The sequence below is a fragment of the Pterocles gutturalis genome, unplaced genomic scaffold, assembly GCF_000699245.1.
Source record: "Pterocles gutturalis isolate BGI_N339 unplaced genomic scaffold, ASM69924v1 scaffold45498, whole genome shotgun sequence".
Lineage (NCBI taxonomy): Eukaryota > Metazoa > Chordata > Aves > Pterocliformes > Pteroclidae > Pterocles > Pterocles gutturalis.
The window spans coordinates 8,917-23,008 of NW_010119680.1; the positions used below are offsets into that span (position 1 = coordinate 8,917).

Here is a 14,092-nt window from a genome sequence, read left to right on the forward strand (position 1 = left end):
GGGGATCTCTCATTCCGTACATTCTTAAGAGGTTTAAAAAGAAGAAAGAAAAAAAAAGAAAAAAAGATAAACAGTATAAGAAAAGTGAAGCTCACTAGCGAGGCAGAGCCTCAGCCTACAATCACCCTCAAGAACCTCCAAACATTCATATGTCAATAATAGGTCTATACTTGAACTGAGTTTATATTGGAAAAGCAAGAAATTTATGTTACACAGCTGCTGCAATTTACTTAGAAAGCTGTTGTCAGACATTTTCTCCAAGCAGAGAAAATTACTTCTTTGCACTATACTACATTAAATCAGATAACTTTGTTTTAGAAATATGACATCTGTTTTCTTTACTTATATATAAAACTAAATATTCTCAAATATTTTAAGAAGAAGTGTGCTTAATTCTAAAGCAACTGATAAATACAGTCCTCTACAAATGCCCTGTAGGTTTCATACAATCTTATACATCTCACTGGCACTTCTAACAGAGTACTTGTCTAAGTTTTAAATTTTTCCAAAGTGTTTGAACCCCTGGTGTGTCACCAAAAACTGCAAATTTAAAGCAAGGACCAAGGTTTGAAATCAACCAGGATGATTTCCCCTAAATATGTAATTTCCTTCTGAGATCTTCTCTTGGTCATCTCACAATGACTAACAACATGAAAACACATCAAGAAACTTGTCAAGTAATACATCACAGTGATTATTTTTTTTTTTAACCACATCATAAAATATTTCTATAATAACATTTACTTCACTGATCTCTCATTACTGCTATATGGGGGAGGATGAACTCTGCACTTTTTCTTCACCAACTGCAAGGTCCCCAAAATAAGTTTACAGTGTAGGCTGTTTTCTAAACATTACAGTCTAAATTATTTAATAATAAAAATATAGACCACTCCTATCTAAGGTATCGAACAAATAAGTTTTAACATAGCCTAAGTAACTGAGCATACAAGTACAACTTCACACCTGCTTATTTCGAATTCTTCTCTCAATAAAAGGCAGTTTTAAAATGAACTGATACATTAAAGAAACACACACATACACACACACAAAGAATAAATGCACAAATAATTACTCAGAAGACTAGTGGCTATAAAAAGACGTCATACGCTTCCAAGACTATATTACAGTTTCAAAATCAGCTAGGGAACCGAGACTTACCCCTGATGGTCTGTTTCGGGTCGCATGTCATACACTTGACACTGTGCTAGCCTCACAATCACTCCAGACCGCAATAGCTCTAATGCCCCTTGCGGACTTTTAGCTATTCTAGTGAGGAAGGCCTAGAGAAGACCAGAGAAAAATAAGTATTGGCACTGCACGAGACTTATGACAACTATCTTCTCTTTTGATTTTAACATCATTTCAAATATTATTATTTTAGTAAAATATCTCTGAGTACAATCAATGTGAAGCATAAACAAACAATGTTTTTAAAAACACCACCATACCACAAAATTATTTCTGAAGTACTATTACCATTTTGGACTCATAGGTGTACAGTGCTTTAAGTAAAGGGGGCTGAGGTGTAAGCAAGCTCTGAAGAGTCAGATCATCATCTGTTAGGCTATCCACAAGCACCTTCAGGTAGCCACTATTGGAGAGATACAACAGCCACTGCTGCTGCTTGTCTACTGAAACAATATGATCAAGCAAAGCCAATGCCAGCATCTGGGACAGGGGAAGAAAAAACAACAACAAAAAAGAGAAAAATCAAAACAGAATTAAATATATGAGATGAGATTTTTGACAAATAGGTTGAAATATGAAATGCTGAGCAGTTGCTTCTAATAGCTTCTTAAAAGCAGAATGCATTTCTGCACTAAATTTACAATCCCTTATGTGAAAAATACTTTGAGATTTCTTGATGTTTTAATATAGTATGAGCCAATTACCCTCCTCTATTATTCTTTAACAAAATTTTACAGATATTGTTGACCAATAACTATGCCAAAATATTTAAGTACTGCTACAAGCACTATTACTCTTTAAAACTAGTTTTCATTCTGGCTAGATTCCTGTCTACTGAAGTTTTTATCAGAAAATATTTCTTCCTGAAGTCACCAAATCTTCCCAAAAGAAGAAAAATACACCAATAAGTCCCTAATTTTAAAATAATAACAAATAAATGCCACAACAGTTCATAACTACAATCTTTTGCAGCAATGCTTGCTACTCTTCTTTTTAAACAACAGGACACACAGCTTTCTTGAGAAAAAAAATTAATATGCATGCTTGCCCGTACTTTCAACGGCTTGAAGGATGAGTGGGAGGACAGAAACATGAAAGACACTGAGTATCTACAAAAAATGTTCTAGTTCTACGTCATGAAATTTCCCCTCTCTACACAGTAGTAAGATGTTCTTTAAAACAAACAGAACAGTGATTGCAAAGGAATAGATTTATTTACCCGGCCTATCTCATGACCATCACAAGCATCACGACAAACCACCTCCATGAGAGCTGCACCATAACTTTCAATAATTGCCATGTTTTCCCGTTGCAATTTACTAAACACATCTTCAGGAGCTGTCAGACGTTCCCACATCGTTTTTTTAGCTGTAAAAAGCAAGTAAATAAAAAAGAAAAAATGCTGAGATGGGCATCTTAGCATTAGCTCAGCTACAGTACAGCTGAGGTTACATTCTTCAGGGCATTCTCTATCTTGCAACAGAAATGCCTCAAACAAATGGACAGGGGTTCGGACTGAAGTGCAAATATTTTCCTACAAATCCATTCTTTCCTGAATATTGCACACAGGCCAGGCAGCACAAGAAATGTGTGTTCCTGTATACATATACCACCCTTGCAAAAATATACTCTAAGTGACCTGTACTGAATCTCAGAATAATTTTAATAAGACTGTTATGCCTAAGAATTTTCACCGAGACCAAAACACTCTGTTTTGAGGGGAAGTAAACACAGTGACTGAAGCGGAAAAAGGCTGAATCCAAAGCTAGTAATAAACTACAAAGGGGTCATAACAAATTCAAAGGTATTTTTACTAGTGTAGCTCAAAATGCTGATCAAGTAATAGCAGGAGGAGTCTGCATGCACAAGTACTAGAGCCAAGTTTGTTCTTCAATCCTTGTCCAAGCTATAAGATGAAATAATGATTAGAAACACTGACAAATCGAGTATTTAAGCCATTAACAGAGAGAATATGATATTTACCATAAGCTCTCTTGGTTAAGCAGCAACGCTGGCTGGCTTATTTTTGCTTTTTTTTTGGGGGGGGGGGGGTAGGGGTGATGCTTTTTTTTGTTTGTTTTGTTTTCCCCCTGGGAAACATCAGCTAAAGGAACAGAAAGAATATTAAATAATCTTTGGGGGTTTTTTTTGTGGTGTTTTTGGTTTGGTTTGTTTGTTTTTTAAACAGCATCACTATGGTGTAAGTATACATACAGATGCGGAGGCAATACATTTCTACAGCTGTGAATGTATTCAAGTACGTCCAAGTAACCTCCAGTCCTTTGGCAATTTTCTGGCTATGATGCATAGCTTTAAATCGACACAAATTAAATATCTTCTTTAGTGCTGGAGATCAGAAATTTAATACCCTCATCCAGAACAATACATTTTGAATGCGTATGTAGCTAGACAGGCCAGAAGAGAGGAAGATTTGCATCATTTAGCATAATTTCAGACTAATTTCAGAGGCTCTTGTAGTAATGTGGTTTCTATCTACATAATCTATTTCCAGAAGACAACTCAGCCTCCAGAAACTGTACCATTCAGGGTTAAATAACTTTTTTTTTTTTTTTTGCTCTTTTCCATAATACAATTGGACCATACCTGCTTCTAAAGTGTCTGGTTCATCTGGTCTCTGGGCAATCTGCAAATAATAAAGCAGTGATCCATAAAGGTGCGTTCTCACTCTCTGGAAGCCACCACCTGTTCACAAAAAACATTCATAATTAAAACCAGACAGATGTAAATTCCATAGCACCATCTTCCTTTGGCACTTAAATGTAACTTTCCTATGGCAATGCTGGCAGAAATAAATAAACCAAATAGATATCTTAAGTCATAGTTCTACTGTTCACATAAAAGTATATTTGTAAGTGCAGCAAGTTTATGCTGCTCCAAAAAAAGTGGCAATATTTACACGTATCTCTTCTGCTTGTTGTTCAGATTAAAAAAATAATATGCCTTTATTTTTTTTTCTTGTTAATATCATCACTTAGATCTATATTAAACATGTACAGTCCACCCAATTGTAATAAAAATCCTAACAGCAGTAACAGGAAGCAGCTCGGTCCATCTTTGTACTCTTGGCAATTGGAATTTCCACATGTGCACTGCAAAGGTCAACACACCTGTTTTCAGAATGAAATCCAGCAGCTTTTTCAAGATGATGTGAAGGGACGAGTCACCAATAGAAACAAAACCCACGGATATGCTCTCAGAGCCAGGTGATGAAGTAAAAGAACCATCCAGCATCAAGACATATTGGGACTGTCCTGCCATAGGGAGTGCAAGTGGCTGTTTCTGCTCGGTTTTTACAGACTGGCTTAGGTGGGCAGTCAGGGTGAACACAGCCCCTGCCACCACTGGCATCAACTCCTGAGCTGCATCATCATCTAGGATCTTAATATAGAAGAAAAAGAAAAGAAAAAAGAAAAAAAAAACCTAAGCAGAAAAGCATCTGATTTCACAAGCTATTAAAGCAATCACTTTAGCCTCTCACAGCTATTTCATTTATGTATGCATAAGGATTTCATTAACATGGCACTGTTTAACACAAATCAAAATCAGTAGTGTCAGAAACTTGTTCAGAAAGATGAATTGAATACATTTTAACTGAGAAGACCATTAATGGACTTTTTTTTATTGTTATTTACACAAATCACAGGCAGAATGGTAATGAAATCTGGAGGGGGAAGGGAAGGAACATGCTGACATTTGAGTTGCTTTATTAGAAAAATATCTAAACCTAAGCAAAAGCTGACACCCTCTGGCTTTACAGCTACTTAAGAAAAATATTTCCATTAAAAATGTGAAGATACAACTTAGAAAACTCAAAGGGGTTAGCATCAAAGAAGTGAGCATGAAAGGAGCATGTAGAGAAACACTAATGAGAAGTTAGCATTTACAATTTTAGGTCACTTCATTTAAAAGGTAAACCTGGTATCTTTATCACTGATACTAAGGAGATCTCCTTTTAAGCAATATTGTTGTTTAATACAAGATAAATTATTTTCAAAAGAAAATAACGATAGTAATCTTTTTCTCAAATTAACAAAATCTTCACTAAAAATTAAGTATTACAGAAAATTACTGGCTAAAATTTCTGCTCTGTAAAGATTTTAGGAATGAAACAAATTCCTTCGCATAACAAAGGCATCCCTTGTTTCCCTTTTTTAAAATTTTGTTCACATAAAAAAACAAAACCAGCACTCCACGAAAAAAAAGTTTTTAGGCAACTCCTACAGAAAAAATAATGGAAACAACAACAAAAATCCCAAAGGCTACCTAAACAATACAAGGATCCTTCACTAAATTTTGTCTATGAGAATGGCTGGTTCAGTCGTAATTGCCTAGTCTATCTTAAAATTACTATTATAATTCAGCAATAAACCACCTAGACTTTAAATATTTTAAGACAAAACAAACTCTTGCATTTCCAAAAGCCATTCCAATGTAAAATCTTTGCTTTTTCTACTCTGAAGCTTCCTTCAACTCTTTAATTTTTCAAAAGAAGCAGCAGTAGGATTTGCACTAAGTCATCTAAATGCAGTAAATCAGCAATTGCAGCACTGTTTGCCTTCAACCCTTCCATAAGTTCTTCTATGTTCCTCATCAAAATGGGCTGTTTCCTTTTCACACACCCTTTCCAGACTACCATCATACTAGATTATACTGAAATATCTTTGAAATTCATCAATATGTGGTTCATAGTTCAACAGTAGCTATGCAAGAATACAGACTATCCCCTCTGTCTGTCCACACATTCAACTTCAGCATAGGAGCAATCAGAAAACTAAAAAGAATACTGATGGCAGACAACTTTTTTTTATTACAATCAAGGATGCTACTGAAAGCATAGTTTCTCTTTCACGTAAAAAGATATAGCAACAAAGTTCAAGGAGAGGGTTGATTTCCAGTATAACATTACCTTGTCATGCACATCCTGCAATACATCACGGATAATCAGTTGTCTGTCCTCAGCCTGTATGAGATCCTGGGGGCAGGCAGTGAGTATGATTTCTACCAGCTGTCTCCAAGACTCTAAAGCGTGCCTCTTAGCATGGAGGCACTGCAGCAGCTTGTTCCGCTCCACTACATACTGCAGGATAGTGTTGATCTCCTGAACACCCACAATAAAGAAACTGAGTTATAATAACGCTAAAAGAAGTGAATGGCAAAGACAGATTTCACGATGACAATTTCATCTACTAGTAATAGTCTTTGGGGAAAAAAAAAAAAAAGTTAAGCCTTCAGCTTATCAGAAACAAGCTGCTATTAATAATTTTGATAAGATAGGCCAATCCATTTCTGAGCTGCTTTTCACAAGGCCTTTCCATCATGAATGTCTCAAGCTCATAGTTAAAAAAAATAAATTATTCAACCAGGGAAATTATTTTCTAACATATACTTTAAAATCCAAACTAAAAACAACTTGAAAAATCTATTTGTGCATTTTCTTCCCATTTTAGTCTGAGTCAGTTCTCCTTCATCCTACAACTTTCAAAGCCTTTTAGCCAATTTCAACTAAATTTAAAAGATGGCAGGAACCTCAGAAAATAATTAAGCTTCAAGCTCACTGAAACTATAGCTGTGCAGAAGAACAGAGAAATAAATTGGCATCCACTGTGAGAGAAAGGCAAGATGAACTTGACTGCTACAGACTACACTTGTCAACAGCCAATCTTGATATCAGCATATGCTGCTTTCCATACAGTGGGGTGGGAGCTGCAATTGTTATCAGTAATGGGGAGGGAAAAGGTTCAAGAAAAAAATAAAATAGACTCCAGGTCTGCTGTTTAGAGAACAGTACTTTAAGAAGTAGTTTGTCTTAGCATATTTTAATGTCTTTTTTTTTTTTCTTCAGGAATTACTAACTGAAATTAGGACTCAAATCCACAAGCTTTCCTAGTAAAGCTTACTGCTTCACCATACATGAAATCCACCAAGAGCAATAACAACAGTAGTTTATTTTTTCTATACTTACCTCCATAAGTAAAGGTCTCTGGCCTATTGCTGCCATTCCTTGAAGAGCATTGACTTCTGCAACCAGAACCCTGTGAAGGTACTGAAATTAAAAAGTTAAAAAAGAAACTTTAATGACAAGGAAGATGTATCTGTCCCTCCTAAAAGTATTTAGGAGATGGCTACATAATGACAGATGCAACTGAAGGACTGAGATTCAAGTAAGTTTCACTCATTTTTCAGGTTTCTCCCATACTTCATTCTCTAACTGCAGTAGTTTTGTCTAGTCTCTCTCCTGCTCACTGCGCTTCTCATTTTTGTACTCATCCATTTCCTTCTGGTCTCAAGTTGCTCTGTCCTTTCATGAGCTCTTCTAACACATCACACTCCCTTTCCTCTTCAACCTTCATTATAGTCCTCTTGCACAGAAGGAAGGGTTTGTTTCCTCTCGAATCTAAAATACATTTTACGATATAGAATAGCTGGTTTCTAATATGGAAAAGCTACATTCCTATCACCATCAAGATAACTTTTTATGCTACATTCTGCTCCTGCTCTGTCCCTTGACTCAGATCACATATTTTTCAGGACTATTTATCATACATCTGTCATGAACTCATCATAATGTGATACTATCTTAACTAAAGCCTCTAAGAACTACTGCAGTACACAACTATGTTGCGTACATAACTGTGTACACATATGTAGTACTAGATAGTTGTGTATTGAAAAGCAGTGAAATATGTAAGGTAGATGTCATATCTGCAACATCGCTTGGATGTTCGAAGATGGGAAAAACACGAATACAGAAAATATTTCCTGAAATAAATTGAATGCATCTGTCTACTGCAAATGAGAAATCAGTGTGTGCAATGCAGAAGAAGAAATAAACTAATCCAAATATGTGCATAATTTATGCAAACTATCAGAAACATCTATATTTTTAATTTGAAAGCAAATTTCAAACTATTATTAATACACTGTTGATTTATGCTGTTATTATTACAATATAAAATATCACATGGAACTTGAGAATAGAGACCACTGCGCACCTTGACATTGCAGACCACTTGTCCACGTGCATTCTTATGCTCACAATTAGAAATGACTTGCTCAATCTGAACCCGATCAAAAAAATCCAATTGTAAAGGCTCTGGAATGTCCTGACGGAAGTCAATTGAATCCAGGATACTTAAGATCTTCCTGCGTACTGGAAATGTAAATCAATTCAAACTGTATTCAGAAATATCAAGGCGAAAACAAAAAAATGGACAGTAGGAGCCTAACTTACATTTGTAAATCCAAATCATAATGTGTAAAGTTTCAAAAGAAAACACTAAATCTTCAGAAAGTACTATCAATCTATATAAGGGGCTTTAAAACCATTTTCTAGAGCCTTAAATTCTTAATTTATGCTTTACTCTGTTGTTCTCCTGTTATGTATGCATGTAATCCAATATTTACAAATATAAGACTCTAATTTTTAATCGTAAATAAAAGCAGTCTGGTTTTCAATGAGAACAATGCAGTCTTATGTTGACACTTAAAAACATTGTAAGGAATCTGAAGTTACTTAGTTGGGGTTTATATTCTTTGCCATGAAAATACAAATACGTTCAGCCTTAGCAACAGTCTCACTATTTTTACTGTTAGTAGTAAATTTATAGACTGCCACCCTCCCATTCTGCCCTTTTCATAGGTACTTAAACACAGACTCTTCTAAATTCCTTTCCAGTCTAGTATTTTCCACTCCAACCACCTACATCAAGGTTCTAAAATTTGGTTTTTTTCCCCACACTAAATAAAATTGTTCCATATACTGCTGCTGTTTAGAAATTCCATTATTTTCTTTTTCAAAGCATCCTTTCTAGAGGCAGCCCTCCTCCCATCCAGCATCAGAAAAACTATTGAGAAATAATCAACAGTCACAGTGCTCACCTTTGGACGCAGTGTCAAAGTGGAGAAACCCACTAGCTGATCGACTTTCATCTTCCATCCCTCCTTCCCCATCAGCTGAAGGTAATGAAACATAATAAATAAATTTAAAATAAAACCCACAAAGTGAAAAATACCACCTACTTTATTAATACTGAAAGAGAAACATGGAGAGAGCATATACTGACAAACCTTTCACATGGAAGTCTTCGAATACAAATACAGCCTTGACTGTTAATAAAATGAAAATAATACTTATCTCACAGAAGCTAGCCAATTATCAAATACAGATTAGACAGTACTAGAAATGCCTAAAAAGACACCCCACCCTCCAGTATGAATAATGCAGATTGATAAACACTGTAAAATGAGTAAGGTATCTGGACACAGTTTCCTGTACTCAGATCTCCGCAAGGATGAAGACACAGCGGTCAGACCTATCAAAGTGAGGGAAAACACCATACTGCTGCAGCCCATTACAATATTTCCAGTTATTGTGTTTATTTTCTTTATGTAAAGTTTTATTTCCACCTGTGTCTATTTCTCTTGATTCAGTTCTACTCTGTTCTGAAACTCTGAAATCTTGCCTTTTTATTTAACACTGCATTTTACGTCACATTGGGATGAAAGAAAGTTTTTGTGATGTTATAATGTCAAAAGCGAAATTGACCTGTAGCTACTATCTTCTGTGAGAGAGGGTTGAAAATGTGTGACAGACAGAATGAAGTTAAGACTGAGAAAATTTTGTCAAACTGTTTACCAAGGAAGACCCTCCACCTTCTCTACACACTAACAACTCTGGAAAGCATCCCAAAATAAACTATTTTACAATTTTGATTTTTTTTTTTAATATTCTCCTCTCCTATCCTATAAACTATGTGTATTTTTTCTATCAGTGTATACACCAAGATGTTTCAGAAAAGAAACACAGACAAAGCAGCAATGAACAAAAAAATGCTCCGATTTCTTTCACTTCAGACTCTGCAACCACCATCATCTTTCTTCTCATCTCTGCAGTGGCAATTCCAGACCCAATATCACAAATGAACTGTCGCAAGCTTATGTATCCTCACAATAAAGTCTTCTTACCCAAGTATGGTTTCACAGGCATGTCATCAAGCAGCAGATGCAGCAGTCTCTGTGTGTGGGAGCGCTGGCGGGTAATCGCATTTCTATAGCTGCAGTCTTCATCAGCCAAGACATCTGGTTCAGTGTTGAAATCTCGTGTTCTGGGTAGGAATAAGGAAACAATTATAAAATTGAACATAAATAATATTACTCCAAGGAAAGCATTTTTCATTTGAGAAAGCTTTTAGAGGATGTCATTAATTATCTGCTTACCATTTATTTATGAAACAAAAGGACCGAGAGATCTGACAAAAGCCATTTAATGAACACACAGTTATTGTGAAAACGAATCATACACATGCATGCAATTAAGAGTATACACATACACAAAAAATCCAGATATAACCTGTACCAACAACAGTCACTTTGGAGAATGCAATGCTTCATGAGCAAATAGGGTCAGTTACAATAATTGCAGTGAAAATAATCAGACATTTACCTAAAATGAACTATAATTTTAATCAAAGTTGCTAAGACTTGAATGTGGGTCTCCAAGAACTTTCATAGTCTATATTCATCTAATTTAGTTTCTTAAGCTATATAAGAATCACCTAAAGTGCTTTACCCATGCTGGATACAGGTATTCAAATGCTAAGTTTACTATCATTTAACAATGACTAGTGGTCAAGCATCTGATAAAGTGAATAAGTATATTTATTCAGTTTAAGATGTCTGAGAAATGTCAGTCTGAAACACTAAAAACACACGTATTAACTTAAAAATTAATGCCATCACCAAATAAAAGTACTTTATCCAAAGAAGGTAAGATAGAGGTGGTTACAACCACCAGCCTTTGCTGGTTCTTTGCAGCATTCTTACATTTCAAAAATGTATTTTTTTTTCTGTAGCATAATCTAACAAAACTACAATGATAATTGAAAAGTAGATTAGGATTTGCTTCTGGAGACTTGATACATTCCAAAAGTAACATTTTTTTTTTACAAAAGTTCAGCTCTAATAATCTGAACTTCCTAAACAGGAAGCCTTCAATCTCTGCAGAATTAAAAGGTTATCAGAGGCAGTAATTCAGTTTACTAACACTACCTATGTTTCTTCTATGATTCCTAGAGAGTCAAAAGATGCTTCTGGATTTTAAGCATGCACAATCTTCTCTTAGCATAAAAATTACCTTTGATAGAAAATGGCAAATACTGCAGCTGAGTGAATAAGAAATCCTGACTGGTCCTTAGATATCTCATAGTTGGTCCTGATGTGTCAGAGCATGCACACAACTGATAGATCACCTGACAATCAAAAACATTAGATACTCATTTATGGAATTTATTTTAAAAACAAAACAACCAACCACCAAATCAAAAGATGCATAACACTGTTTACTGCCCATAAAATATTACTTGAATTTACAGTCAGTTTTCCATCAGCTTACTCTAAAGCTGAACATGTTATTTATAACAGACATTGAATTATGACTTTAAAGGACTGCCAGCATGTGGACGATTCCAACAGCTATTTGCCCACAACATGACACTATATAAGCTTTTCTGTTTGTTCATCTCACTTAAAAATTGAGTGTCTTTTTCAGTCTCCATATTCAACAAGACAGGAAACATCTTTTTTTCTTTTTTTTTTTTCTCCTTCTGCAGTATTGCCTCTTTCACTTTTAATAATGTTTAAAATCTTTTCTAGATTCCACAGATTTTCAAGATGGTACAGGTATGTAATCATATGATTCTATGATTTAAGGCCAAACATCAGCTACACTGCACGTATGTGTAATTTAGTTGTCTTCCCCATCTCACCCCCTCAGACATACATACATACACATATTCTGTTACTGCTACAGAATAAAGAAGAGAATGTTATTGGCTTATTTGGGATTATTTGTTATCTTACTTGGTGGCAAACTGCAGTTCCAAAATTAAAAAGAGAAAAAAAAAATTGGCATATGGTCACAACAAATTCAAAGGCTTGCCAAAAATATTTAGAGCATTAGTTTCATAAGTATACCCCAACTCCAAGTTCTGACATGAGTGCAGATTCTTATTTTCTGCGTTGCTACAAGATAATACTTTTCACAGAGAAGAAAGTAGAATAGAAAGAGGTCAATGAATATAAAATCCTGACAGATGCATTTTAAAAAACGAAATTAGTATCAAAATCATCAACCATCCGTGCTCACTAACCAAGAAGTAACTAATTTTATTTAGAGCCTACTTTCAGTATATACCAACAGAAAACATGCTGAATACCTGGTAACAGAGTTCTGCAAGATGAGGAGATTCTTGAACAGCTGTAGGCCCACTCCTTGTTTCGGTACCCTTTTCCAGTATGTTCAAAATAGCATGAAGGCAAGTCCGTGGGCAACCCAAGACACCTTAAATACAAAAATAATTTCTTAACATTCTTGATCTTATTTGCCTTTCTAACAAATATAGGTTAGTACACAGAATTACAGAAATTAAATTGTTCAGATACCTTGTGCTGCACTATACTGCTCCACAGAGCTGCAGCAAAAATATCTGGCAGTTTTTTCTCTGTTAATTAAAATAGAAGAAGGAACTGTGTTTCAGCAAAAATGTAATTAAAACATTTATAGTTAGTCTGTAGGCTTTTGAGGTGCTGGTGAAAGAGGATAAATTATGCAGTCAAAACTTATTTAAGAACTTTGTCTTCAGTTCTATTAAAAAAAAAAAAAGATTACGTTGATTTTTTAATATTCTGCACGTACTAAATGAAAATCTGAATTCTTGCTCTTAAACTCTAACTGAATACTCATTGACAATTTCAAATAAGAGCTTTAAATTCCTTTTTTTATTTTACAATTACAGACATTTTATTTCTAATGCTCCTAGAGGCACCTGACACTGCAACCAAGGGGTATGGGGAGGAGATTTTAACACTGAAGTCAAAATCCTATCTTTTGGCATTCTTCCTTTAGCCAATTAATTCTTTAATCAACCCAGAAACATGTCCTGAAGCAGTAAAGGCACCAATAACCAGAGTTCTTACAGGGTAAATAATCTCTCCTTGGACACATAAAATTTATGCTTTCATAGGAAATTACTATAGCGATGCAAATGGCTTATGGTCATTATTTCTTCACATTATTAATGGGATAATACAAAGTGTGCAAGGTTCTCTTTGAGACAATGTCTCCTTTCACTGACATAACGTATGACAAAAAAAATTGTGTGGGTGCAGATCAGTTACCTGTACTGTGTATCTATGGCATTTCAAAATATCCAAAACATGGTCTTCAATTTCAAGCTACTTTGCAGATGAAAAAAAAATAGGTTGGTATCTTTTTTTCATCTTTCTGGTATATCAAATAACTTTAAGATTTTTTTTTCCCCAAACAAAATTCAAAATTCTACACTTAATTTAGAACTATGAAGGACTAAAAACTGCTGGGCCACAGTGTCCAAAAGAAACCCAAACATAATGCAAAATATTCTTCTTTAAATAGCTAAAATCAATGCTTGTTCAAACATGCTCATACAAAATATCTTTTGAAACAGTTGAGAAAGAATGTCATACTTCAGATTGGAAGTGACTCCAGGACATCTCAACTCCAAGCTACTGCTCAGCTACAGTATCAGACCAGATTTTTTTATGGCTTTACACAGTTGGGTCTTGACAACTTCCAAGCATGAAGACTGCATGACCCACTCCACTGCTTCACTGTCTTCATGGTGAAAAAGTTTCTCCTATATCCAGTTGGAGCCTCTCTTGTTTCAGTTTATGCCCACTGTCTCTCATCTTCCTGCCATGCACCTCTGAAGAGCCTGGTTTGTCCTTTCATTAACCTCTTTCTAGGTATTGGAAGACTGCTATTAGGTCCCCCCAAAACCTTCTCTTGTCCAGGCTGAAGAAGTCCCATTCCCTCAGCTCCTCCTCACAGGCTGAGTGGCTCCAG

At 35.3% G+C, this 14,092-nt stretch overlaps 1 protein-coding gene across 1 annotated transcript in view; it reads right to left on the reverse strand.

Moving 5' to 3' along the window:
• Positions 1 to 14,092, reverse strand: part of NUP205 (nucleoporin 205kDa) — a gene marked incomplete at its 5' end in the record, with an annotated part of 46,251 nt that overhangs the window by 8,568 nt on the left and 23,591 nt on the right. The window contains 14 exon segments of the mRNA XM_010076640.1: positions 1 to 23; positions 1,162 to 1,283; positions 1,480 to 1,671; positions 2,411 to 2,559; positions 3,796 to 3,894; positions 4,320 to 4,590; positions 6,119 to 6,310; positions 7,175 to 7,255; positions 8,205 to 8,362; positions 9,091 to 9,165; positions 10,177 to 10,248; positions 10,251 to 10,316; positions 11,345 to 11,459; positions 12,426 to 12,550. Of these exon segments, the coding sequence (XP_010074942.1) occupies positions 1 to 23; positions 1,162 to 1,283; positions 1,480 to 1,671; positions 2,411 to 2,559; positions 3,796 to 3,894; positions 4,320 to 4,590; positions 6,119 to 6,310; positions 7,175 to 7,255; positions 8,205 to 8,362; positions 9,091 to 9,165; positions 10,177 to 10,248; positions 10,251 to 10,316; positions 11,345 to 11,459; positions 12,426 to 12,550 (1,740 nt within the window).